General features: G+C 49.7%; 1 protein-coding gene across 1 annotated transcript; it reads left to right on the forward strand.

Annotated features, from left to right (window-relative positions):
* Positions 1–382: 382 nt before the first annotated feature.
* Positions 383–27275, forward strand: DNAAF2 (dynein axonemal assembly factor 2). The gene is made up of 3 exons (XM_053266630.1): positions 383–2850; positions 19970–20116; positions 24606–27275. Exons 1-3 carry the CDS (start codon positions 544–546, stop codon positions 25107–25109), a joined length of 2958 nt encoding a protein of 985 aa, XP_053122605.1. The 5' UTR covers positions 383–543; the 3' UTR covers positions 25110–27275.
* Positions 27276–27278: the final 3 nt, after the last annotated feature.

The following is a 27278-nucleotide window of genomic DNA, read 5'->3' on the forward strand; positions in this document are numbered from 1 at the left end:
AGTCACTTACTCCTCCCGCGTTCCCCCTGCCGCACTTCCCTGCTGTCTCCCGGAAGTGACCAGAGTACAGGACGCGGCTGCCTGCTCTAAAAGGAGATGGGGCCAGTTCATGGAGAGCAAGTCTGCCAACGGCAACCGGGGCAGAGAGCAGTGTTCCCGCTAACGGGGATCCGAAGGTAATGTTGACTACAACTCCCATAATCCCCAGCCAAAGGCCACTGCAGCTGAGGCTGCTGGGAGTTGTAGTGAACAGCATCTGGAAAGCCCTGTCAGAGGGAAGACTGGGGGCAAGCGGGGCCGCCTTCCTCTCTGAGCGAGAAAGGCCCCGCCCCCTCGGGCCCAGGAGGCTCCGCCCAGAAGCAGCGCGCGGCGGCGGCTGCGCTTGGGCCCGCCGGTCTCCATGGCGACCAGTCGCCTGCTCTCCCGCCGCCATCTTGCCGGGCCGCGTTGCCCGGGCGACGGCCCACGCCAGCGCAGCGGCCCTCTTGCCCGGCCGGGTCTCCTCCGTGCAGCCGCCGCCGCCGCCGAGCTAGCCCCGCCGCCATGGCGCGCCGTCTGGAGGACCTGGACCTGACCGGTGAGGAGGCGGAGCGGCTGGGGGCGGCCTTCCGGGACGAGCGCTTCCGCCGCCTCTTCGCGGAGTACGTGGCCGAGCTGGCGGACCCGGCGCAGCGGGCGGTGTACGAGGCGGAGGTGGCGGCGCTGGAGCGGCAGCGCGGCGTGGAGGCCCGCTTCCTGCACCCGCAGCCCGGCTGGGCGCTGCGCACGAGCCAGGCCGGCGCCCGCCGCTGCTACGTCAACATCTGCAGCCACCCGCTGGTGGGGCGGCCCCAGGCGCGGCCCGAGCCCGGCGGCAGCCGCTGGACGCTGCCCCACTGCCTGGCGCCCGGCCGCGAGGAGCTGCTGCCGGGCCGCCAGGGCCGCCGCCGCCGCCTCCTCTACGACGTGCTCTTCCACCCGGAGGCCCTGCGCCTGGCCGCCCGCTCCGCCCGCTTCCGCCGCCTGGTCGACGACACGGCCCTCGAGGCGCTGGAGGCCCGCTTCGCCCCGGGCCTCGACCGCGCCAACGCCGTCCCGCTCCGCGGCGTCCGCTACAAGGGCGCCCCGCAGGCCACGCTGCTCAGGACCCCGCTGCCCGGGGGCGCCCCGCCGCCCAGCCGGGAGGAGGAGGAGGAGGCCGGGGGCTGCCCGCTGCCGCCCTTCCCGTCGCCCTACGCCTACCCGCCGCCCGCGCCGCAGACGGACGCGCGCCCCCCGCCAGCCCCGGCCGCCGCCGGCCCCACCACCCCGCGCTGGACTCTGCAGCACCGCTGCTACGTGGACCTGCAGGACTACCGCTGCAGCCGCGACTCGGCGCCCAGCCCGGTGCCGCGCGAGCTGGTGGTGACCATCGAGCTGCCCTTGCTCAGCTCCGCCGCCCAAGCCCAGCTGGAGATCCGCGGGCAGGAGCTGCAGCTGGACTCCCGGCGCCCCGCCGCCTACCGCCTGCGCCTGCCCTTGCCCTACCCGGTGGACGAGAGCCGCGGCAAGGCCGCCTTCCACAAGGCCCAGCGGCAGCTGCTGGTCACCTTGCCCGTCGTGCCCAGGCCGCCGCCGCCGCCGCCCGGGCCCACCGCCAGCCAGGAACACGGCACGGCCCCGGCCGAGCCGCAGCAGCTGCTACCGCCGCCCTCTTCGGAGGGCTCCGAGCCCAGCCTGGCCCCAGCAGCGGCAGCTGACGCCGAGCACGAGCAAGCGCCTCTGGTTCCCCACGTGGGGGGCGTCGGCAGCGTGGAGCTTCCGGTGTGCGCCGAGGAAGGGGTCCGGGCCACCCCCGCCGCTTCCCCCGGCAGCAGCCCGGACGTGCCGCTGTGCCTCCTCGCTGGGAGCGGCCACGTGCGGTCAAATCGTGGCAGCCCGGCGCCTACGGGGCGTGCGGAGACGGTGCAGGCTGGCTGCAGTGCATTGCCTTCTGAATCCCACGGGAATCCTCAGCCAGAGGGCTTGCCATGTGCCGCCGCCACCGGCGGCAGCGACGGAGAGTCGGCTCCTCTGCGTGGTTGTGAGGACGCCAGCTCCGTTGGCCTCGTCCCTGCCGTTGGCTTCGACAGCCCCGTGGAGCTCCCTGTGCACCCCAGCACCAGCTGCCCCGCTGCTCCTCCAAGCCTGGCGCGTCTCAGCCCCGACATGGACCTGAATCCCTGCCCCAGTGTCCCCCCCAGCGCTGTGCCCCCGCCATGCCTCCGTGGCACCGTGATCCCCCCTGCCCACCCCAGTGGCCTCGGCACCATCCCGGCAAACCAAAGTTGCTCCAGCGTAGACCATCCGAGCGCGGAGCTCTCTGCCGGCCACAATTTGCCAGAATGCCCTCGTGGCAACAGCGGCAGCAACGGGCATCTTCTGGACCTCGCAGCAGGCGTCGGCGCCATCAGCAGCCATGTGGACCTTTCTGTGCCTGCCTTGGAGTGTCCCAGGAACTGGCTGCCAGCGACAGGCCCCGACACTGGCACCGCGGCTGTCGAGGATCCTGCCAGCTGCCCCGAGCCTGCCCGCCCAGCTCCCCTCCGGTGCCCTCCATTCCACTGTAGTCAGGATGAAGAGTCTTTGACGCTGCTCTTGCAGGTGCCAGGCATCCTTCCCCAGAGTTTGCACGGGGAGGTAGGCCCTCATCACTACCGAGCTCGTTTTTCCGACAAAGAGGCTGCTCCCTACACCTTTCTCTTGAAGTTGTCTCCTGAAAATCAGTTGACTCCTCCAGAGAGGAGAATCAACGTGTCCCTCACCAATGCTGTCATTGGCCTCACTAAGTCTCCTGAGACTACTGGACTTTGGACAAAGTTGTATTTCGGACTGGATTGTGATACTTTGCAGGTAACTACTTTTAAAATAACTTGCCCACAGTGTATGACAGAATCTTAATAACTGGAATATATTGACATCTGTTTCCGCATTGCTCCTTCTCCAAAGAGCTTGGAGTGATGTATTCTCAGTCCCACCCCACTGCCCTGCCCCCCCCCACACACACACCCCGGACTCACACTGCTTGAATCACCACCCTTTGCAGTAGGGTGAGGCTGAGAGTTGGCCCAGTGTCTTGTAGTGAGCATCCTGGTCAAGTATAGATTTCAACTGGAGTCTCCCTAGTCTATGTCCCACACTCTAGCTACTACACCAGCTGTTACATTAGTTGCAAAAGAAAGATACTGAGATTTGGAGAGGTGGGAAAATATCCCTGCTTTTCATAAGTGAAGTGGGCTCTTGATGGATGTCCCCAAGCCTAGCCTTTCAAAAATGCCAGGTCAACAGGTGCCTTAGTGTGCAATGCTCGCCTGTTTGGAGGAAGCAGCTCTAGACAGTGTCATTCTTATAACAGCACAGAATTGACTCCTTCAGGCTACCAGATTCGAGTGTTCTTCTTTCTGATTGGGTCAGCTTTCATTGACTTCTCACAGGACCGCTTAAAATGGGATCCTGAGCCTTTACTGACTGTGCCTCGGATTGTAGCTTCCTGGATCCTTGCTGCTGCGCTCTTGCTTTATGGGCGCTCATCCAGTGTGGCAGCAACCTAGTAGTGGCTTGATGGCTTCTCTCTTTGGTTGAATTGGAGGCTCCTGTCCTGATGTGTGTGCTGTGGGAAGAGAAGCACCTCAGAGTACTGAACTGAATGGCCTCTTGGGCATGTGAGAGTTTGGGAGAACAGGTATTCCCCTCAGAGCAGTACACAATTGTGTGCTTTTCCCTGAAATTGCTTTGCTGTCTTTCTTCCTGAGGTCAGTAGTAGTGAGCTGAAGCTGCCCTCCACCTGACATCTGTCTGGTGAGCAAACAAGTGTGGCGGTTTGGAGTTTCATTCTCATGTTTGTTCCAGGAACAGAGAGACAAAGTAACAGATATCCATTACCTGTTTTGACTTTCCAATGAGCTCAGTTTCCACTTCTGCTCCTTAAAAGCAATGTCAATGACTAGAACCTCTGTGAAGAATCTAAGGCAGACTTTGAATGCTCATGAATCTATAGGCTGGTTCTTGATGAGAGAAATGTCTGTAATATTACCAGGATGTAATATTCCTAAGTAGTATATAAGATCGTGGCTAGACGTAGGGTCTACTTCTAGAATGATCTAGAAGTAGGGGTAAGCAGCGAGGTGGCCAGATTTGCAGATGATACCAAACTCTTTTGGGTAGTGAAATCCAAAACGGATTGTGAGGATCTACAAAAGGACCTCTCCAAACTGGGTGAGTGGGTGACAAAATGGCAAATGCAGTTCAGTGTTGGCAAGTGTACACTTATGCACATTAGGACGAAAAACCCCAAGTATACGTTGATGGGATCTGAGCTGTTGGTGACTGACCAGGAGAGGGATCTTGGGGTCATGCTGGACAGCTCATTGAAAGTGTCGACTCAATGTGCGGTAGCTGTGAAAAAGGCCAATTCCATGCTAGGGATCATTAGAAAGGGGACTGAAAATAAAATGGCTAATATTATAATGCCCTTATACAAAACTATGGTGCGCCCACACTTGGAGTACTGCGTACAATTCTGGTCACCACATCTTTAAAAGGACATTGTTGAACTGGAAAAGGTGCAGAAGAGGGCAACCAAGATGATCAGGGGCCTAGAGCACCTTTCCTATGAGGCAAGACTACAACACCTGGGGCTTTTTAGCTTAGAAAAAAGATGACTGCGAGGAGACATGATAGAGGTCTATGAAATCATGCATGGTGTGGAGAAAGAGAAAATCTTCTCCCTCTCACATAACACTAGAACCAGGGGTCATCCTACAGAATTGGTTGCCAGGAAATTTTGGATCAACAAACGGAGATACTTTTTCACACAACATATAATCAACTTGTGGAATTCTCTGCCACAAGATGTGGTGACAGCCAACAACCTGGAAGGCTTTTCAAGGAGTTTGGATAACTACATGGAGGAGAGGTCTATCATCGGTTACTAGTCAGAGGGCTATAGGCCACCTTCAGGCTCAGAGGCAGGATGCCTCTGAGTACCAGTTGAAGGGGAGTAACAGCAGGAGGGAGGGCATGCCCTCAACTCCTGCCTGTAGGCTTCCCAGAGGCATCTGGTGGGCCACTGTGCGAAACAGGATGCTGGACTAGATGGGCCTTCTTGGGGCTGATCCAGCAGGGCTGTTCTTATGTCCTCATGGCTTGAACCAAGAGCAGCTCTCTAGGGTTAGCATTCTGGGGGAGGAGAGGACCAAGGTTTGGCCTCTTCACTAATGGGACCTCCTGTCATTACAGCCTTTGTCATCACAAAGGCTGTGTAGAATATTTCCCCTTCTTTAAAGGTAAAATGTGCCACCAAGTTGATTCCAACTCCTGACGCCCACAGAGCCCTGTGGTTTTCTTTGGCAGAATACAGGAGGGGTTTACCATTGCCTCCTCCTGCGCAGTATGAGATGATGCCTTTCAGCGTCTTCCTATATAGCTGCTGCCCGATATAGCTATTTCACATACCAGTGGGGATTTGAACCCGCAACCTTCTGCTAGTTATTTCCTTGTTTCAAGATTGTTTAGAACTTTATAACTCCTCTGAGTGTGTGGGTTTAATTTAGAGTGTTTGGGGGATGTTCCTTCTGATTCCTGGTGAGGTAGAGTCCAGGACTCTACCAGGATTCTGATTTCTGACACTAGGACTCTGATCTCTGCTGATCTAAAATATCATCTGTTTTGACATCATGTAATATTTATCTCCTTTAATTATTGATAATCTCAGTATACATACTCACTAGTGTAATAATTTATATAAAGCTGTTAAAGAGCATTGGGGACAGTATAAGAGCCTTGTGGAACTCCCTACTCATTTTGCAGAGCAGCAGCCTCCAAGTGATACCATCTGGGATCTACCAGAGAGGTAGGAACGGAGCCACCATAAAACAGTGCCACCCAAGCCCACCTCCTTCAGGTGACCCAGAAGGATGGTTGATGGTATAGAAAGCTGCTGAGAGTTCCAAAAGGATCAGCCGAGTCACACTCCCTCGGACAGTAGCCAATTGGAGATCATCCATCAGGGGTTGAGACCAAGGCAGTCTCAGCCCCATAGCCTGCTCAAAAGCTGGTTTGAAATGGGTCTAGTTCAGGGCTGCTCATCGTCGGCCCTCCTGCAGATGTTGGCCTACAACTCCCATCACCCCTGGCTATTGGCCATTGTGGCTGGGGATTATAGGAGTTGTAGTCCAAAAACAGCTGGGGAGCCTAAGTTGAGCAGGCCTGGTCTAGATATACTGCATCATCCGAAACTGCCTGGAGCTGAGAGGCCACCACCCGCTCACTCACCTTGCCCAACCATGGAAGATTGGAAATGGGTCTGTAATTAGCTAATTTTGAGGGACCTAATGCAGGTTTCCTTAAATAAGATCTAATAATAGCCTCCTTAAGACAAAGAGGCATCCTGTCCTCCCTCAGAGAAGCATTTATAATATTTACCAGACCCTCTCTGATAATACAATTACTAGATGAAATAAACCAAGTTGGGTAAAGGTCAAGATAACGGGTTGTAGGACGCATAGTCCGAAGCAGTTTGTCCACATCCTCAGGAGTCACAAACTGAAAGTGATCCAATCTAATCCCATAAGAGAAGTAGCTGGACACCGTCACAGTAGACTCTGCAGTCACTGTGGAATCCAGCTCAGCCTGAATATGAGAGATTTTATTCGCAAAAAAAGTCATTGAAAACATCACAGTAAGTGACTAATGGTTCCAAGTTCAAATTCAAGGGGGAGGGGCACATACTAGCCCCCTCACAACCCTAGACAACTCCACTGGTTGCGAATTTGTGGAAGCAATGTGAGCAGAAACGCACCACTTCTTAGCCACCCACACTGCCAGAACATAGATCTTCAAATGTGCTCTGTGTTGTGATCTGTCCGATCTGTGCCAAGTCTCCCTCCATTTGCGCTCTAGTCGTCTATCTCACCGCTTCAGCTCCCGCAGTTCTTCCAAATACCACTGGCATGATTTTGAAGCAGAAATGGACACGTAGTAGTGTCTACTGCTCTAGTGAGTTAATTATTCCATGTTTTCACCAGAGCATCAACAGAATCGCTAGCAGAGCCAACTCTAAACCCTTCCAAGGCTTCTTGGACTCCTGTTGGATCCAATAACCTTCTCTGGATCAACCTAATAGGTCCTTCACCCTTGCAGAGATGGGTTGTGATTGTAAGTCCTACTTTAACCAGATGATTATTCTATAGTATCGATCATGTTCATTCCATTGGCATTTGATGCTTTTAGGTGTCTGTGTAGATGTAATATGTGAAGTGCACGCACAAACACAGTTTGCATTAATACTTGCTGTTGTTTGAGGTGAGAGTGAAGGGATCTTCTGAAACCACCATTGTTTGTTAAACTCTTCACAGCCCCAGCCAAATATGCAAGAGAAGAGTTTTTTAGCACACAGGCACCTATAAAACACACTCCCATGCAGGACAACCTCCTTTGTGGTTCTGCTGTGATGATGTGCACCATATCACGTGACATCATGTACTGCTGGCCTTCTGCTTCTGGCAGCAATACCCATCTTCATTATTTCAGTATTTCAATTGTGACCTAGTAGGAGCTCTCTTTCCACCCCCATATGTTGGCATTTTGCCCACCTTCTATGGGGAATCCTACCTTGTGGAAAGGTGCTGGGTTTGGTGATCTCCAGTCTCTTCTCATCCTATGATTACATGCAGCTCCTTGGTGTTGGAAATAATGACCAACCTATCAGTGCTGTGGATAGGGATGGAGTCTTATTCCTATTTCTTAATGTGTTGTATGTTTTAGAGAGGCAATGTGACCTTTCATTCAAGGCTTACTTAAAAGTCACCAGCTTGTTATAGGGGTTTTCAATGGCTCAAATGCCCTTTTGAGTGAAAAATTTGAAATTTTATCATCTCATTCAATATGGATCATTGATGACAGGAAGGGGGGTGGGAATTGACATTTTTATTGGAGGACACTGAAAGGTCATTCATCTAATGATTTGCAGAAACCATTAACTCCTTATATCAGGCATTGCTTTTGGGTGTAAGTACTCCAAACTGGAGAAGATAAAATAACAGATGACTGGCTATAATTCATCAGATTTTTCAAACATGGAACAAAGCTGAATAAATTTTCCAGCAGATGGAAGCTGAGGTTGTGATCTGGTAAGCAAGTTCCATGTCCTTTGGCTGAGGTATGTTTGTGAATTTTGCCTTCCCTAGCCAGTTCTGGATCCTGTATGAATTGCTGGATTGAGACCGGATACAATATAGAACCATTTTACACGTGTTTGATCTTTGTCTTCTTCTCTGCCTCTAACTTGACAAAAAAATCAGTTCTGTTACTTTGGAATCTCTGTGGGTGATATTGGCCAGCCTTTCTCTTGAGTTAGAGGCTCCCACTCTTAGGGTTCATGTTTCATGGAAACAGATGTGTATGATTTACTGTATTGCATTTATATCCCACCCTTTCTCCAGGGAGCTCAGGGCTGTACACATTCTTCTCTGCTTTTATCCTCTCAACAACCCTGTGAAGTAGGTTAGGCGGAGAGATGGTGGCCTGCCCAAGATCATCCAGTGAACTTCTTTGCTGGGTGGGGAATTGTACCCTGGTCTCCCAGGTCCTTGTCCAATATTCACACTGTGTAGAGAAACAGATAAGCAGACATTCTAGGCAAGGAGTCTTCAAGCAAAAGTGTAAAGTGTAAAGCTGAGAAGAATGAGGATTTATTGAATGGCATTTTCATGGAGAGAAATGCAAGATGTAAGAGTATCTGTAATGAAGCAGACTCTTTGTCCAAGACTGCTGCAGGACTCTTTGGTTAAAATACAGGTAATCCTAGCAGTAGGGCTTCCCTTTTCTAGCCTTTCTGCATATCTGAATCCTTTTGACATTAAGTTTCTTGCGTGACTTCCGTTGTCATGGAAACGGCAAATTCTGCTTTTATTGGAGAACAGTTTTGAAAATTATTTTTTTATATCCAGTCTCTAGACTCACATTGGGCCTGCTGGTAGTTCTTTCAAATGTCTAAAAGGTTCTGCTAGACCTAAAGATAGAACTCTGGTTGATAATTTATTTGTAGCTTTTAAAGTAGTTTCTAGATGCTATAGAAATCCCTTTCAGCCACTGCCATGACTGAGCAGTCAAGAATTGTACTGGAGATAGCTGAAATGAATACCAGTCTTTGCAAGGACAAGGGATTGGTCATGCTCATTATTTAATGCACAAATGCACACTTCTTAATTATTAGAACTCAGCTTTAGGGGGGAAATGAGTTTGGATCACAGTATCTTTATTCCATAACTATTGTGGTACGCAGTGCATTGATCGCTGTATACATTTTAGGAAGGGGCAGGATTGTACTCGCTGAACAAATTATGGTTGCTAGTTAAACACCAGTCAGCTCCCGTTTCAAGGACTTTTTTCAACAGTTCTTAGCTATGTCAGTGAAGCATCTCTTGGCTTAAAATAAAGTCAGGGTCTTTAGCACAGATCAAGTGTAAAAAGTTCCAAAGGGCAGTCATATTTTATCCAGAGTATCACGTGCCAGTTGATCCATAGATCAACCAGGAAAAAGCTAAGAGATCAAAAAGTGATCAAGCAGAAGTAAGCAGATCCATTCTGGGGAGCTGACCTTTCCTCCAGATAATAATAGAGTTGGAAACAAACAAAAGACTCTAGTCCCAGTTGCTGCCGGAGGGCAAGACCGTCCCCCACTCAAGAGGAGCACTGAGTCTTGCCAGAGAGGCTTGCAGAAGCAAGAGGCCAGGGTTTATTGAGTAAGTGTGCTAATCTTCATCCAGGAGAAGGCCAAAAAATGTTATTCTTTAAAAAACATAGTTTAAACCAAATATTTGTCTATTTTACATGAAAGTATAAGAAAGACTTTAATATCAAATAATTGCAGGAACGTGAAAAAGGAAAACCTTAGCCCCTTGATAGACAATTTTATAAACAAACTAATAATTCCAGTTTCCTTTATTCCCAATAGATATATTGAACTTACTTTAGTAATATTTATATGAATAAAAGATTTTTCTTATTTGATTTACTTGTAATTTTGTGTATTAATTTTTGCCAAATTTTTAAATAGTGCTGCCCATGTTAACTTATTACATCTCCTGACTATCCCTCTCACTAGTTTTCTCTGGTGCAAGAGTTTTTTCCGTGACCATTGACTCCCATAGTTTGTCTCTCCACACAGATTATATTCTAACCTAACTGTTCCTTTCCAAAGCCGAGCAATTACAAGTTTTGCTGCCAACAGCAAAAATGTCCAAATGATTTAAAAACCCTCTTAGTTCTTGATGGTTTGCAAATGAGCAGAGAAATCCTAGCTAGCTTGTTTTTGTTGGCATTTGGATGTTGAAGAGATTCTCCATGAAACATGCTTCATTCCTTTAACTACAGTAATACTCTCTCACTCTTTATGTGCCTTTTCCGTTTGGGAGGTTGGTGGCCAGCAAAAGCCATAGATCGCGTTCCCTAGAATCGTGAATGATATCTTCTGTGTCCATTTCTAGCCATTCTTTCAGGTCACCCATCCATCCCTTCCTCCTCCTTCCTCTTTAACTTTTTCCTGCTAGCTTTCCTTCTAGCGTTAATTGTGGTATTTGATATTTCCTACCTCTGAGAATATATCCACAATGCTCCAGTTTATGTCTCTTGATTGTATTATTTGTTTATGTGCCTTTGCTTTTCAAAGTACTTCTTCATTTGTTGTTCTGCTGGTCCATTTAATCTTGAGTATTCTTCTGAGACACCACATCTCAAAGGCTTCCAGTTTTCTATAAGCTTCTTTCTTGATGGTCCAGGTTTCACATCCATACAGGAAAAGACACCAGATGTAGTGTTTCATCATTCTGATTCTGAGTTGCAAATCTAGTTTACTCTCGCAGAGGAAGATCTTCATTTGGTTAAATTTTGTTCTTGCTTGTCCTGTGCAGCTTCGGATTCCTATTGTTTGGCCGTTATCATGATAAAGGGTTTTCCCTAGATAATAGTAATTTCCTACTTGGTCTAGGGTTTTGTTACTGCATTGTATTTTTGAGGGGAATCCTCATTTTACTTATGGACATTGTTTTAGACTTTTTTTGCTTTTATTTCAAGGCCCATTTCCTCGCTTTTTGTTGCTATTTCTATGACTAGGTTTTGTTGATCTTCCTGGGAAGTAGCTAACATGATTGTGTCATCAGCATATCTTGACACCATTTACAATACTGAAAACAAACAAAACACACTTCATTCCGGGGAGCTTCCAACTTGTCATATAACCAGTAGAAATATGATTGTGTCCCTCCTTTCCAAGAAGTGTGAGTTTTGTTTTTCTAAGTTTGACAATCACTAAATTGTTTTTAGTTATTTGAGACAACATCTACCTAGAGCCTCAAAGGTGGTTTTCTTTATTGTTTACACACAGCAGAAGTTGTGGACCTTGAAGCCATATATGACCCCACTTCATCTGTGAGGGATTGACGGGTGGCATCCAGACCATAGATTCTGTTGGCAGAATCTCCTTCCATGAACAGAAGTTCTACTCAAACAAGATCCTCTCTCCTTGCACAGGGGCCTCTTGCCTGAGTGCAGTACTCCTTCCATTCACAGAGGTTGCTTGTGCTGACAGAGTGCTAGTTGGAATGCCACTCCCTGGGTCTTCACTCCCCCCCCCCCCCGCCCCACCCACCCACTGCCGAGTTACCAGATGGGCATCTAAAGGTATAGTTAGCAGTAGATGTTCCTTCAGTGTGTTTGTACTGAGACACTGGTGTAATAGAAGGGATTGGTACTAAGCCATTTGGAAGACTGGACCGTTAAACAATGACTCCTCCACTGTTAGCAATATCCTGTCTGTCTTTAAAGCTGCATCCACCATAACGCTGGCTTTACTTGAATGCCAGCTTTCCCACATCAACTGCAATATTGTTGAAAAGACTGACTTGAAGTCTGCTAGCAGCACAGAAACCTTTGAGGCTATTGTTGCTCTCCGAGATTATTCCATATGTCCAGTAATAATACAATTCTAGGATCTGTGGAGCTAGATTCTAGGAATCTTTGAAAAGCTATCTTTCATTGGGATACAAGAAAAGAGAGTCTACATGAATGGCTCATATTGAGTTCTCTGAGTTTGCCCAGTCTTGCTTGGATTTTGTCTCTTTGACGTCTAATGTCATTCTTAATTGTACTGCTGTATAGTTCAAATTAATTCTGGGAACAGCCAGTTCACCTTTGTTTAATAGGTCTGTAATGAATGTCATCTGTAGTGAATATGGTTGCATTTAGTTAATGCCTTAGTTAGGCTTTTTGTTGCACCAGATGAGCTCATTAGTAAACTTTTGCCATTCATTTCGTCTTTTATCTGATAAAGTGAATGGCATAGCTTGAAACAAGAAATTTAATCATGGTAATATATCAGTTTTCATGATGGTAATATATTCAAATCAAGAGTCTTTGCCATGCCTTCACATCCTCTCTTATGTATGGAGAAGAGTTGGTTGAACAATATTTGGCACTTCCAGATACATATTTTTCTCCTCACATCTTCACAAGCAAAGTACACAATATAAGAATAGCCCTGCTGGATCAGGCCCAAGGCCCATCTAGTCCAGCATCCTGTTTCTCACAGTGGCCCACCAGATGCCACTGGAAGCGTACAGGCAGGAATTGAGGGCATGCCCACTCTCCTGCTGTTACTCCCCTGCAACTGGTACTCAGACGCATCCTGCCTTTGAGGCTGGAGGTGGCCTATAGCCCTCCGACTAGTAGCTGTTGATAGACCTCCATGAAGTTTTTGCATATTTCATATTCCTTCAGTAGGAGGCTTAAGCACATTTCTAACTCCCTCCCATTGAACTCAATGGGACATAGCAGCGGGGCCTGGGTCATTTTCATTGCTTTAGTTGCCCAAAGGCCAGCTTGCAGATTGTGCAGCTGCTGGTCCCTGGGAATTGTGCAGTTTGGGTCCTTACTGGCTTAGAGGACCCAAAACAAGCCGTATTTGTGCGTACACAACGTACTGTATTGTCACAACTGCTCTTCTAATGCTTCTGACTACCAGTCAGAGGTTTTTGTCTTGGGACTCTTCTTTCCTTAATCCAGCTCTAATGCCAGTTGATGAGCAGTGTTAATACTCGGTGAAGAAGATCCAAATGAGCAGTAGTCATTTTAGCAACTCCAGTGTGGGGTGGATCTCTTAAATATTGGAATACCAGTTAATGATATGTTTGTTCATGCATGCTCTCTTTCATTCAGTCTTGCAAAACTTGGGTCCTTTCATGTATCTTATCACCTTTGCTGATCACTGCCGCTTGTTGACACAGCAGCTTCTACACAATTACTTGCTTATCACATCTAGCTAGCCTGGAAGGGGCTCCTCACTAACCTGCAAACTGCATCTGTAGCATTTAGTAATGAGCAGAAGTGGGGGTGGGGGTGGGGCGGTTAGTAAAGATGTTGGCCAGGGTGGATAAAAATAAATGGCCCCACCCCCACCCCCTAGATTTTACCAAAAAAAAATATCTTTTTTTTTTTTAAAAAAAATCTCTCTTAAAGCATTCGGCGGGGGGCGGGGGGGGGAGAGAAAAGAAGAAGCAGCCTATATAGTGTTAATTCAAGGTATGTGTTAAAGGTCCAGCGTAGTGCCTAGCATGAAGTGCAGCATTATGAAGCCATAATACTGAGCCCCTGGACTGCGGCAGACAGCAAAGGCAGCCCCGACACTGTTCAGGAGCAGTGATTGCAGAAGCTGCATTGGGGCAGGTTTCCCTGTTGTTGCAAATGGGGAAGCCTGTGGAGACACTGCTGCTGAACAGTGCTGGGTCGGGGGGGGGGCTGCCTTAAGGGACCACAGCAGCCACAGGCGCAGTTTCACAGAGCCATTCTGCACATCGTGCTAGTCAGTATCATGAGCAGGGACTGGCCGCATGGCCGGGGTTTCAGTTAGGAACCCCAGATCGCGCCATAGATGTTCACCAAGCCACGGCCCTTCAAACCCCAGTTGCAGGAGAGGGTGACCCTCCGAGGCCGATCCCAGCCAGCTCCGTGGCCCGACTGGAGGCAACGTGGCACCACGGTAGCAGCCTGACCGCGATTGACCACCATCTAGGAGGGGCGTGCCGGGCATGAGTGTGCATTTCTGGAGCACCCCACCTGCCCTTGGCAGGGAGAGGGCATTGGGAGCCCTTTAAATGCCCTGCAAAGCCAGCACTGCTACTTCCAGCCGTGGCACCACCCCCTCCGCCCCAGATAGCCCCACACCCTGAAAGCACCACACAAGCACAAATTCCCCAGTGGTTTGTGGGCCGTGTGTGTGTGTGTGATTCCGCTTTCATTGTGGGAGGGGAGGGGGACACCCACATTTGCCAGAATGGGATATGAGATGGGGGAGGGCGAAAGATGCTGGGGTGGGGTGGTTCCACCCTGACCTGGGAAGATGTCGTGAGGGTTGGGCCCAGCACTCCAGGCAGACCCTGGACTCCCTCTGAGTCCAGACCCGAATTCCCTCTGTCCGGCAGCCTGCTGCCCGGTGGACTGGGAGTCTCATGAGAGGGCCAGTCTACTGGAGATGTGGACTGGGCGGATTTACTTATTCGATTTCTACACTGCCCTTCCAAAAATGGCTCAGGGCAGTTTACACAGAGAAATAATCAATAAACAAGATGGAGCCCTATCCCCAAAGTGGGGCTCACAGCCTAAAAAGAAACACAAGACAGCCACCAGCAACAGGCACTGGAGGGACGCTGTGCTGGGGGTGGAGAGGGCCAGTTACTCTCCCCCTGCTCAATAAAGAGAATCGCCACCTTAAAAGGTGCCTCTTTGCCCAGTGAGCAGGGGTTGCCATAAAAGGGCTAATCCCTACCTGCAGACTGCGAGTATAGACAGCCCACTTAGCCACCAGGGAATCCAAGTGGCCCCCAACTCCCTTTGTTAAAAAAAATAGAAAGGATTCTCCACCACATCCTGACACCCCATGTGCCACAGCCTAACCATGTGCGCAGACGTGGAGTGCGCCAGCGGGACCATGCATTTGCACAAATGTAAAGATCCTGGGTCTGCTCTGTGCACCGCATGCAGATAAGCGGGCACAGAGGATTGTGGGAGAGGACACTTTCCCCTTCTCCCCCTCCCCCAGTTGACCCTGGGGAGCAGCAAGGTCAACCGCAGAGTCTGCAGGTGAGGGCGCACCTGTGCACAGGTGCCAATGGCCAGGCAGGGGGCTCATTTCCGTGGCACCTTGGCCGCTGTCCCTGGGGTCAGGAAGGCAGTCTCAGGGATACCCACTGCTTTCCAACACAGAGCAGCACAGCTCTGCTTAGAGCCCCTATGGCCTGACAGTCTCATGAGCGGGAGTAGTCCACATGGGCTATCATATAGGAAGACTTGCTCCAAAAACAGGAACGATTCTTATCCCACTGGCCCTGCTCATGAGTAAACCAGGGTTGTAAAAGCCCCCTCCCCGGGGGGGAGTGGCTGTCTGGGGCTGTCCCCATGGCCTATCCCTCTCATGCCTAGCCAGTGAGCCCCGGGTTGGGTGGCTGGATCCTTGAAGAAGAATCTCAGTTGACCCAAGACTGACCCTGGTGACCAGCCTTGATCATGAGTAAACCGGCAGGGGGGGGGCATGAACCCCTCCCCCCCAAAATGCCACCAGTAATCCACGTGGTAGGAAGCTCTTCATTTTGACATTTATTATTGGTCCAAGTAAAGTGATGTTTATTTTCAACATAGCTGCTGAAAAACAATGTTCCCTTCTAGAACTTATTGCAAAGCAGAAATGGTGTGTGTCAGGACAGTTAGCACCCTCCTGATAGCCATGCTTCAAAGGGTGTCCCTTTCCCCAAGTAAACCATCCAGTTTGACTGCCTGGGGTCCTTCCTTGTGTGGATCAAACTGGCCACTGCTCCCATGTCCATTGTCTCCTCCTTGTACTCTATCAGTCTTCCCTAAATTAAGTTGACATTTCCACAAGAAATATTCAGGGCTGTTAAAAATTCACCTTATGAACACATTAAACAGATTTAAAGGATCATAACATGCACGCCAGTAAATTAAAATATCATCATAAAAAACAGCCTGAGCATGTCATTAAATTATTTGCAATGATTAGCAAATTTGTGTTTTAAATGGTTCTTGTTGCTGAACAAGAACAATGGTTCTTGTTAAAATTTGCTTTGGGTGTTTGCTGTGTTTGCCTGTGGCTTCCAGCTTTGTCAGTAGATTTGTCTAGGTATGTTTGTATAAGCATGCTGTTAATAGGCACGTGATTAGGATTAGGGAGTTCATAGTAACATTTTCTTGAGAAATCGGAAATGCTGTACCATTTGGGTCCCATCTTAAAGGTTTCAAGGTATTTGGCGGTTTTGGCGAGTTGCAGAAACTAAACTCAACTAAAGAATGGAGAAGCTGTGTTGAAAAAATCACTTTTCACTCATTGGTTGCTGATGTAACTGTTGATAAAAAGCTGCCTTTTTTTTGAGCTGCTGTAAATAGTTAAGTGGTATGTGCCATCTTTGTCAGAGATTTTATTAACCTCCTAAGTAAGCTGCAAATGCACTTGAGGGTCTGCCTTCATTGCTCCCGTTGCTAACACTTCATAGACGACTGTCTCCCTGCCCCGTTTTGCATGGAGGCTTTCATCTTGCCCTGCTGTTGAGACTCAGACTTGAGCTGATCTCCTCTGTGCCACAATTTGACAAAAGCCAGAGAGGCTCTGAGATCTGCAGATCTAAGTTTCGTTTGAACCCCTTTGACAACTTCATCGTAAAGGGACCCTCACTTAATTTAGATCCAGCATGTGACCTACTTTTTAAATGCCTGCCGTCTCCTCAAGAGAGGCTTTCCATTCTAATAACTTGGCACTGGAGGTTATTGATAAAGGAGCAAAATTTGCCTTGTTAACTTTGCAGTAGCAGCGGCTGCTTATTTAAGATGGTGCTGCTGACGCACACAGAAATTTTCACGGAAGGGCTTAAGCAGGCTTTATTAGTCATTTCTGTTTAATGTCCATTCAGGGACTTGAAAAATACTGCAAAAGTACCCACTATTTCGAACAACGTGATAGGAAAAGGTATTTTCCCATGGGTCAGATGAGAGTGCTTTTCAAGGTAATAAATAAAATTTATTTCAACTCCAGACCCTATTCCTGCTCCAGCTTTGTAGTTTGAGCATGTGAGGTTGGAAAGGGACTTTTGCCCATTATCTGGAATCTTCTTTGGAATGACCTGTATGTGTGTAACTCTTAACCACTGACAACACAAATGTAGAAAGAGCATGGGGACCTCATTTTGTGGTGGCACAAGTAAAATCACGAGAATCAGAACTGTGCTGTTTGCCTTTGAAGCTTTACTTTAGCTTTGAAGGTCAGGATCCCAAGAGCTCCTTGGGGGTGTGCCTTGGCCTTCCCATTGGCCCTGCTTTGCAGCTCTGTGCCCTGCATCAGAGGCGGCTCCCAGTGCAAAAGCCTCCTGAGTTTCGAGAAGTTTCTGGGCATCAGCCACAGCCAAGGGGCCCTTTTGGATCTAGAGCAAAACATGCATTTATCTGGCATTAAAACATCATTTCCCCTTTGGATGTGATGACAAACTCATGTGTTTTAATGGCCATTCTGCCAGAACACTATAATGTTCAGAATTCATCATACACCTGCAAAGATCAGGTTTCCAGTAAGAAAGGCAGGCTTGGCAGGATCCAAAGGTATTTTCACAGGTGAGCTCCTGGTTTGGGTGTGAATCCAATGTCAGAAATATCGTAGCAGGATTAGACAACAGGTACACTCAGAGGAGGCTGGCAAAGTATCATACAAGATAGGCCAGGGGTTTTCACCTGATGGCTAGAAGGAAGAGCCTCTGCAGGAACCTGAAATAGCTGCTTAGAAGATCACAAAGTATTGGCCGCTGTGTATCTCTTGATTCGACCCTACATAACCAGTTGATCCGTGATTTGCCAATGTTGTTTTGCCAAAAGGAATGAAACATCCGCAGCAGCTTGCTTGTAAACTGTCGTGTTCTTCGTTAGTTAATCAGTTCAAGCCAGTCCCTTGCCTTGCTGAAATGATGTCACGCGGGTTGAACATGAACCCTAGACAAGGGAGATTGTCCCGGCCATGAGAAGCATCTTACGGAATGGAATCCCCTCCCCGCTTCCCTGTAAGCACTCTGGATCACCAAGTCCCGTCCCCCCCACCCCGCACTTCCCCTGGAGAGAAGAGTTCTACTCTTGTTTGAGAGTCTGAGAGAGGAGACCAGTGGTCAGCCCGTAGCCGGTGTGGTGTGGCGGATCTGGGAGATGCAGCCTCAGGCCTCAGCTCTGGCCCTCACGGGGGCGGGCGGCTTAGGCAAGTTGCTGTCTCTCCACCTGACTTCTCTTACAGGTAGTTGTGGGGCTGAAAGCCACCGGGGAAGGGGTGGGGTGCCTTCCCGGAAACCCACAGGCAGCCCAGCTCAGCTCCCTGGGTGGCCCTGAACAAGCTCTGCCTCATGGCCTGAGGCTTCTGCCAGCAACTGTGTGACAAGCAGAAGTTCAGCAGGTGATGCTTTTCTGGTCCGACTGGGATTCATCTCCTGTACTGCATGTGTGCAAAAGCTGAGCTGGCTGGGTTTCTCCTTGACACATAGTTTTCAAAGGCACAGAAGCCCTTCCGGAGAAAACATTGGCAGTGCTACATGGCCTTGGTGTATCACTTAAGACCAAAACCAGCCATTTTAAACAAGGGTGTGAGTTGAGCAATATTTCTGTATCCTGAGTCTGGTAGCCGATGATAAATTCTCTAGCCAGGAAATTTAGGACCAACAAAAGGCAGTACTTTTTCACACAGTGCCTAATTAATCTCGGGAGTTCTCTGCCACGGGGTGTTGGGATGGCCCCCAGCTTGGATGGCTTTAAGAGGGGATTAGACGAATTCATGGAGGACAAGACTGACAGCGGCTACTAGTCTGACCAGGATGGCTATAGATAGAGTGGCCGTGCCACCTGGAATTCCGGGTTCCACCTGGATTTTAAGCATCTCACCCAGATTCGGCCAGATTCCAGCTTTCAATTTATTTATTTTTAAAGCTAAGCTCTAGCCCTTGTAGAAGCAGAGTTGTGGAGCAAAATGTGCAGTTACTCTTCTGCTCAAAAAATATGTTCAAGCCAATTCACATAATATGCAAATTAGGCACCCAGATTTGGAAAGCCAGAATATGGCAACCCTACTATAGGCCACCTCCAGCCTCAGAGGAAAGATGCCTCTCAATCCCAGTTGCAGGGGAACAACAACAAGAGAGGGGGCATGCCCTCAGCTCTGGCCTGTGGGCTCCCCAGAGGCATCTGGTGGGGGGCCACTGTGTGAAACAGGATGCCGGACTAGATGGGCTTCCTTGGGCCTGACTTAGCAGGGCTGTTCTTAGGATAGAAATGGCTACTAGAAGAGGCCTGGGCAGCTCTTGAGCCTCTCACAGCAGCTGAATGCACAGCAGACATCAGCAGATAATTTCTGTGCATTCCGCAGCATGGAGAGAAACCCTCCCTCTGGCCAAAGTCTGCACTTGAAGCTGCTGTGCAATCTCCTATTTGGGATGTCAGTCCTTCATTTGCATCTCTTGCGGGAATGCATGTTTTTTAACTTTTGGAAACCACCTTGGGATTGTTTTTAATGAAAGGTGGTATATAAAGTTAACAATAAATGAATGAATAGGCAGCTGAAATGCTGGGCAGTGGGCAGTCCTCATCACATCCCCACCTTGTGAACTCCTGCTTAGTTTGTCTGAGATCTTGCCACTTGGTGCTGCTGCTGCTGCCTGTCCAGCTGGTCCTCCCTTCCAATTACAGCTGGAAGGTCTTCAGAGCACATGCAAATGTCTGTGTTGAAGACGGAGCCGCAGCTGTTGTCTCCAGATCGCCCCCGCTGCCCATTTCTGAAGGCCTGCTGTGAGGAGAGAATCGGTAAAGGGGTGCATCAGATGCATTGTCAGGTCTGGTGCTTCTATCTGAAGTTTTGGACGAAAAGTGTTGCCCTTTTCTCTCCCCGCTGCAGGAAAGGCTGTTCGTCACTGAAGACAATGTTGCTGGGTTTCTGAGCAGCCCACCAGACGCTTCCTGCTCCAACCGAGGGGAGGTGGAAGTCCAGCCGCTAATTGAAGTGCTGAGTATCTCTGAGGGCAAAAGTGAGATCCGATTAAAGGTAATGATTATTTTGCACACCTGCCTTGTGACCGATTTTATGGCGCTAAAGCAATTGGTCCCCATGGTGGCCGTTTCTAGACACTTTTGCCAGCCCTCTGGTGCTCTGTTGATTGCCTGATGTGCTGTTTGGCAATGCAAATGAGAGTTGCCAGCAGAGTGGCCCTTTCTTTCTCTGCAGCTTTGCTTCTGCTAGAAGGGCTGTGCATGTTCTGCAAAAGAACATAAGAACAGCCCTGCTGGGTCAGGCCCAGAGAAGCCCATCTAGTCCAGCATCCTGTTTCGCACAGTGGCCCACCAGATGCTGCCTCTGGGGAGCCCACAGGAGGCAAGGAGGTGAGGGCATGATTCCCTCTCCTGCTGCTGCTGTTGCTCCCCTGCAACTTTGTCATGTCCCCCCATAGGCACCTCTGTTCCAGACTAAAAAGCTGCAGGTGCTATAGCCTTGTCTCCTAAGGGAGGTGCATGTTCAGTGGCATCACGCTGCAAGTCCAAACTCTGAGTTCAGGAGAAGAGTTGGTCTGGCATGGCACAGAAGCAGGTGTAGGTTCAGGACAAGACAGTTGTCCTTTTGCTCCCTCCTGGAACAGGCCACCGTGCCAGTGCATCTCGAGAAGATCGTAGCCACACATCTGCACTCACTCAGCCTTTGGTTTTGCTGTGGGTCTGTTAGACCTTTGGCCTTTTCAGTGACCATTAAAAAAAGAAGCCACCTTATACCATCTTTCCAAGGGACAACATAAAATGCAAATGGCGATGACAAGGTACCAGCTGGCTGGACTGATTCCTTATTTCCAGGGCCCCTTCCAGACACAGGGCATGTCAGAATTCCCTGACCTTGCCCACAGCTCTCTGATAGCTGCTTTCACAATAGAGCAGATGGGCTAGGAGGTCTGATTCCTGTAGCCCGCACCCTTCTTGGCGCAAGGTTCTCTAGGGCTCCGTGCTTAGATCCCAAATTCCTCCCAACCCCAAATCGGCAGACCCTTCACAGCAACTTTGCAAAAAGCTCCCACTCCAAATTTTCTAGATCAGATTATAAAATTATCAAAACAGAGCAACCACTGTAAATTCTTCCTTAAATTTACTGGCTGACATCCTGGTTGACAGAGCACCCATCTTCTGAAAAGTTCAGCTAACGCTGCTCCGCTGCTGGCTGGACAGCGGAGGCAATTTTCGACAACTTCCCCAAGAAGCATCCAGAGCCACCTGAAGAGCAATTCCCAGGGGTCATGCAGAAGGCTTGGGTGGGGCTGGGGGTGTTGAGATGGCATACATATGTGCACAGGGGCACCAGAGCAGCATTGGACTGGAACTCTTCAGAGGCCCGGGTGCTGCAGCAGTGCTTCAGTGGTCAGGAGGTCGCCTGCTGAAGGAAGGCTAGAGTGGGCCCTGGGGCCAAAGGCGACGATGAGCCCACACCTCCTTCAGAGAGACCACGCAAGCGGGGAGCAAAGAGCAAGCCGCCCCCCCTCCCTCGGGGCAGGGCCCCGGGAGAAGCGCCCCCCGACACCCAACTGTAGCTCCACGGCCCACAACGGTGGCCGATATGATGGGTGCTGCCCTCCCCGTCAGCCACTCTTGCAAAAGGTGACATCTGCACAGTCCTCTGACCTGGCTTCCATCCCGTATCAGGCAGGCTGCAGCAGTTCAGGGCTGAAGCCTGGACTTTGCCCCTTGGCTGGTGGGGTGGAGCTCTCACGTTGACTGCCGGCATGAGGGGAGGAAGCTCAAGGCGAAGCAAGCCTCCATCTGTGGAGCCCAGCTCTGTTTTGCAAAGCCCCGTGGCTCTTTCTGGGCCTGTTACTGGGCACCCCCCATCTTGCCTGTGTTCTTCTGTCTTCAGTATTTACCTTCCCTTTCAGACTCTCAGGCTCTGTTGCGGCACAAATTTATACCTTGATCTGCTTTCTGTCAGCTTTGGAAAACTTGATAGCTGGAATTAGTCAATATTTAATCATTTGGAAGAAAGGCTAACGTTTGAGACTACAGCTTATAGCAGAGCTCCCTTGTTTGTGGTCATCGTGGTTGTTCTTCTTATCTGTGACATGATTCCCCACCTTTTATATGGAAATCCTTTATGTTTCAGAGGGGAAAGGGATAGGCTTATTGAGTCAGTAGCATGTTTGCTACCGACTACCCCACCCCCAGTCTATCTTTTTTTGGGATGACTTGGCTAATTGGGTCCCTCGCAGTCTAGCCCTGTCCACACATTATGTCCATCACTCATCCCATCTGTGTCCACACATACAGTTGTTCACATGTTCCATTGAACACAGGTACTGCAGTGCACATTGTATGTGTACCAAGCATTTGAGGGACCTGTGCCCAGATTCAGTTAAAAGGAACACAGGTACAGGCATTCACACAAACACATGTACGAGTGTACAGACATCTGGATGCAGATGCTACATGATGTCTGAAAAGGGCTTCTGAACTTGTATAATTTACCTATTGGGGTTGGGAGGCTTTTCTCCCATCGGTCCTATTGGCTAGTGACCTGATGGAGGTGCCCCCTTCCCCTGTAGAGCAGCAGCTTTGCTGGCAGGCTTGCTTGTGCCATCCAGAGCTGCTTGCTCACTAGGCATCTTCTGCGGCATACCGTGGCCTAGGCAGCAGGCTGTCCCTTCTGGCAGGCATTCACCTCTTCATGGCTCTTTGGTCCCCTTCCAGACATGCACAGCATAAACAAAAGCATCAAATCCCATCTGAAAGCAGAATGACTTTTCATAACCAAGCACACTCACTGTGGCTGCCATACTGCACAACTTCCATGCTTGATGTAATGTAATGTGCGTGCCGCTTTGCAGGTGCTCCCATGCACAAACGGGAGTTGTGCAGTACTGGAAATACTGTGTCTGTGCAGGAGCATACTGATGCAACTGCATGCATGTTACGTCACAACACACACACATGCCAGTCAATGACCACAGGCTGGGTAGGAGCAATGTTTGCCTCTCAAATGTTGGTAGCAATGTTTGAGATGAAAATCATCTGACCATCTGCAAGGCTGCTGGCAGAGGCCTATGCTGTTGCCCCTCCCTGCCCAAGGAACCTGGCGAAGAGGAGACTTGTGCGTCAGGCATTTCAAAGGCCCTTAAGCAGGGAGAGACAAGTGTGCAGGCCGCTGTCTGGCAGCACAGAGGCTGAGTGAACAGATGTGCAGCAACCGATCTCTTTGCGGGCCTGCAGTGACAGCCAGCTTGGTGCCTTGGACTGCTCAGGCGGGGCGAGAAGCCACACTCTGGCCTTGACTGCTCCTTGCGGGCCAGGGGCCTAAACTGTCTCTTAGAAGCACCGGCTGACATACTGTGCAACGTTGCGTCTGTGTTTTAACAAAAAGTGTGGGCAGTTGTGCAAGAGCACTCTTTGTGCAACTGCAAAAGTTGCATAAATGCACAGCTATTATTTCCAAGGACTGCCCATCACACAACTCCATTTGCACAATTTCATGTCTGTGCAGCTGCAATTGTTTCATTAAAATGCAGGCAAAACGTTGTGCAGGGTGTCAGCCACTGATGTATTTCATGATGAAAATACACATCTGAAGACTTCGGTGTAGTGCAGAAGCCAGCTGCTTAAATGGCTATCACAGCAGAGGCAATCAGGGCACCAAAGACAGGAAGAGAGAGGCAGAGCAGGTAGCAGCCTGCGAAGTGTGAACCGCAGCTTCTGCCACAAACACACCAAGTCCAGATGGCCCCCAGGTGTGGGGGAACCTCCCAGGGGCAAATTCTGAGCGGAGTAGCACTGTACGTTAAAGACGGGTTAGACTTGCAGAAGCTAGAAAACTTAGGAAGACCAGAGTGCTCCACCAAAACTCTGTGGGTGACCATTCAAGGCCTGAAAGGAAATGTGCTACTAGGGACCGGCTATCCCCTCCTGGTCAAAACATGGACAGTGACTGGGAGTTGCCGAGGGAAATCAGGGAGGTGTCTGGGAAATTACAGACCAGTTAGCTTAACTTCTGTGCCAGACAAATGGATGGAAAGAATACTCAAGGATAAAATGGTTAAGCCTACAGAAGGTAAAGGTAAAGAGTGCCCGTGAGTCGGTGTCGACACCTGGCAACTACAGAGCCCTTGTCTTTGATACCAACAAGAGGCAGTACTTCCCCACACAACGCATAATTCACCGATGGGACTTCCTGCCACAGCAGGGCTGTTCTTCTGGCTAGGCCCAGCCCGGCCCGACCGGGATTCCTCTGCCTGCTAACGTGTGCAGCAGTCGCTGCAGCCCCAGCAGCCTGGCTGCTAAGCAAGTTACCCGCTGCTGCTGCTGCTGCTGCTGCTGCTGCTGCTGCTGCTGCTGTTTGGCAAGTCTGCTTGTGAAACTCGGCTTACAGGAAGCCAAGCAAGACAATGAGGCAGGAGGCCTGCTTGGGAGGCGGAGGAAGCCCAGGTTGTTCCTGCTTGGGGGCTGAGCCAGTTTTCAGCTGTGGTTCTTCACCTTCCCTCCACAACAGTAACACACTTTTTTTACTCTTCCAGGCACAGGAGCAGAACAAGTGTGAACTTGGCCCAGGCGAAGAAAGTGTTCATCCCAGGGGAATGGATGATGGTGCACCAGAAGACGGCAGTGAGCTCCCAGCAGAAAGCCGCTCTCTCCAGTGCCAAGGAGCCTCAGGCTCTCTCACAGCCATGAGAACAATGGGCGGCGGATCAGACCATTGTTTGGAGCTTGACCCTGCTAGCCCCACCTTGGCAACTGCTGGGAAACAACAGTTCAGCAAATGCCAGGAGTCACCACTGGCTTGCACAACAGGCAGAAGAGCCACATCCGCCACAGAAGCCCCGCTGGCTGGGAGGGAGCCTGCCCAAAGAGGGGCCGGTGGGGCTGGGGGCTCCGCGTTGCTCCAAGAGAAACAAGGCAGAGTGGTCCCTCCTGTCTTAAGGGAAACTGACCTGCGAGATGGAAGTGTGCAGTTTACAAGCCATCACACCACGCACTGTGCAGTCACATTTCAGAATTCTTTGTTGTATGAACTGGATTAGCGCAGCTGCCTCTGGCTCCTAAGTGGTCACTGCAGTTCAGTTTCTGGGGATCTTTTTAGGAGCACCTACTCCAAATCTTCAGTTCTACTGTGGAGGGGATTTCCCAGGTTTAGAATGGTTTCTCGTTTGTTCTTCTTATTTCAAAAAGAAACAAAATCTGCTTGGCTGAGTGAATTGTCCTCCCAAAGCCAGTTTAGCTGGGTAGCCCAGAGCTCGCTCCTTTATGCCAACCAGCAGAACCAGGCCCTGCTCAAGCTCTGTTGAACCCAATGGCCCTTGCAGTGCTTGGGCTGGCTTTCCTCAACTGAACAGGAAGATGTGCCACCTCATTTGGAAAGGGCCTTTGGCGGAACTTCCCTTTCCAAATCACGTTGCCACATCCCCTTTTGCAGGGCTCACAAAGACTTTGAGAGGCGGTTTTGAGTGGCTCGGTCTTTTGGAGACCCCACTTGTACTTCCCTAGTGCCTTGCAGCTGGGGCTGCCCCGCTGCATTTACGGAATTGCATTCTCCAGCACACAGCCTCCTCCAGCTTGGAGAAGTCGTCCCATGGTTTCTTATAGGGGGAAAATGCCCTCTGAGAAATCTGTCTCATTGAAAGCACTGGGACTGGGTTTTTCTAAGCATCCTATTCCGATTGTAAATAGCATTTACTTGGAAGTACATCCTATTGATTTCAATGGAAATGGCTTCAAAGTAACCCTGCCTCTCAGCTGCAATCCCATGGTTTCATTTGGGTGGAGAATTGCAGCTGAAGCATGCAGATGCCTGGATTTCCTCCTTTGAGTTATCTAATCTCTTGCTCCCCAGGGTAACCACACACATGGCAAGCTCAGCCAGGGCAAAGAGGCACTAGTCAGGGGGCTAAGTTGGTTAGCCCCCCGGGGGAAATGCAGCCTTAGCACTTCTTGAATTTGCACACCAGTGTCCCCGTTCCAAACCATCTGTGCAGCCAACCAGTCCTGGCGTTATATTGCTTTGGACATCAAGAATGGCACAGCAGTGGAGAACCAGTGTCCTCTTTTCTGCCGATCCACTGCCAAACAAGCAGCTGTTCACAGGTCAGAGCAACTTCTGCTCAGGATCTCCTGCTATAGGTAGCCAGCTGCCTTTGAGATTGCTTCCACTTGGTGGGGGCAGGGGCTGACGCTTGGGCTATGTGTGCTTAGCAGGAAACACGGCACCATGAAGCCAAAGGTACCGTCCCAATGTATTCTCAGGCCTAAAATGGTGTGGAAGGAGGCTGCACAACGCTGGCCCTCGTCTTCCCCAGCCACAGTGGCTGGCCAGTGGTCAGGGATTATGGGAGCTGGAGTTCAGCATCTGCAGAAGGGCCAGAGAAGTGCAGCCTTTCTGTGGAGATAACCTAAGAAGTTGGCTTTCCCTCTTGTAACCTTGAAAAAAAAATGCATCCCAAAAAGTCAAAGAAGAAAGAGCCAAAACTTTCCCTGCTACCACCAGTTTGTCTAACAGTTCCACTCAACAACAATTATCTTGACAGCAGTTTCCAGTAGCATGTTACCCTATCAACTCTGGGAGGCCAGTTTCCCCCAAAGAGCACTCCACTTCATCAGTTCGGTGTTGTTTTTTCCCCAGCACATCCCCTGCAGGCCCAATAGAAGCTTTGAGAGACGGACCTGCTGTCTCCCTGCAGTGGCCACGCTGAGTTGCCGATTTAGCAACCATCTCCAATACATTTTCCTGGAGCAGTATTGGGCACTTTCCAGTGGCAAGGCCCTTGACAAACACCATGCTCACTTCTATGGCGCTTGTACCAGAGATCTTTGCACTGAACTTTGCTCCAGATTAGGCGACATTGCTCAGTGAAATGTGTGCTCTTCCACCAGGAAGGACTTTTCAAGGATGCTGAGAGTTTTGAGCCTCTAACATAGTCTTGTAATTGAGATCTCTCTTCTCCAAACACTGTTGCTTAATATTGTTTTCTAACTTTACACTTTCTTCATCCAGCCCTATTTTTAATTCATCTAAATTAACTGGCAAATCTGGAAGTTGAATGATTTCAGTAAGAGGAGGGGAACGGCAGCAACCATTTTCAGTTCAGTTTTCAACATATATTGTAAAAATTAACAACAGATTGTTAATGTATTTGACTCTTAATTTGTAATACAAAAGCTAAAATAAAAGAAATGCTTTCAAATTATTAAAAGAC

Source organism: Hemicordylus capensis, chromosome 1, assembly GCF_027244095.1.
Source record: "Hemicordylus capensis ecotype Gifberg chromosome 1, rHemCap1.1.pri, whole genome shotgun sequence".
In the NCBI taxonomy this organism is placed as follows: Eukaryota; Metazoa; Chordata; class Lepidosauria; order Squamata; family Cordylidae; genus Hemicordylus; species Hemicordylus capensis.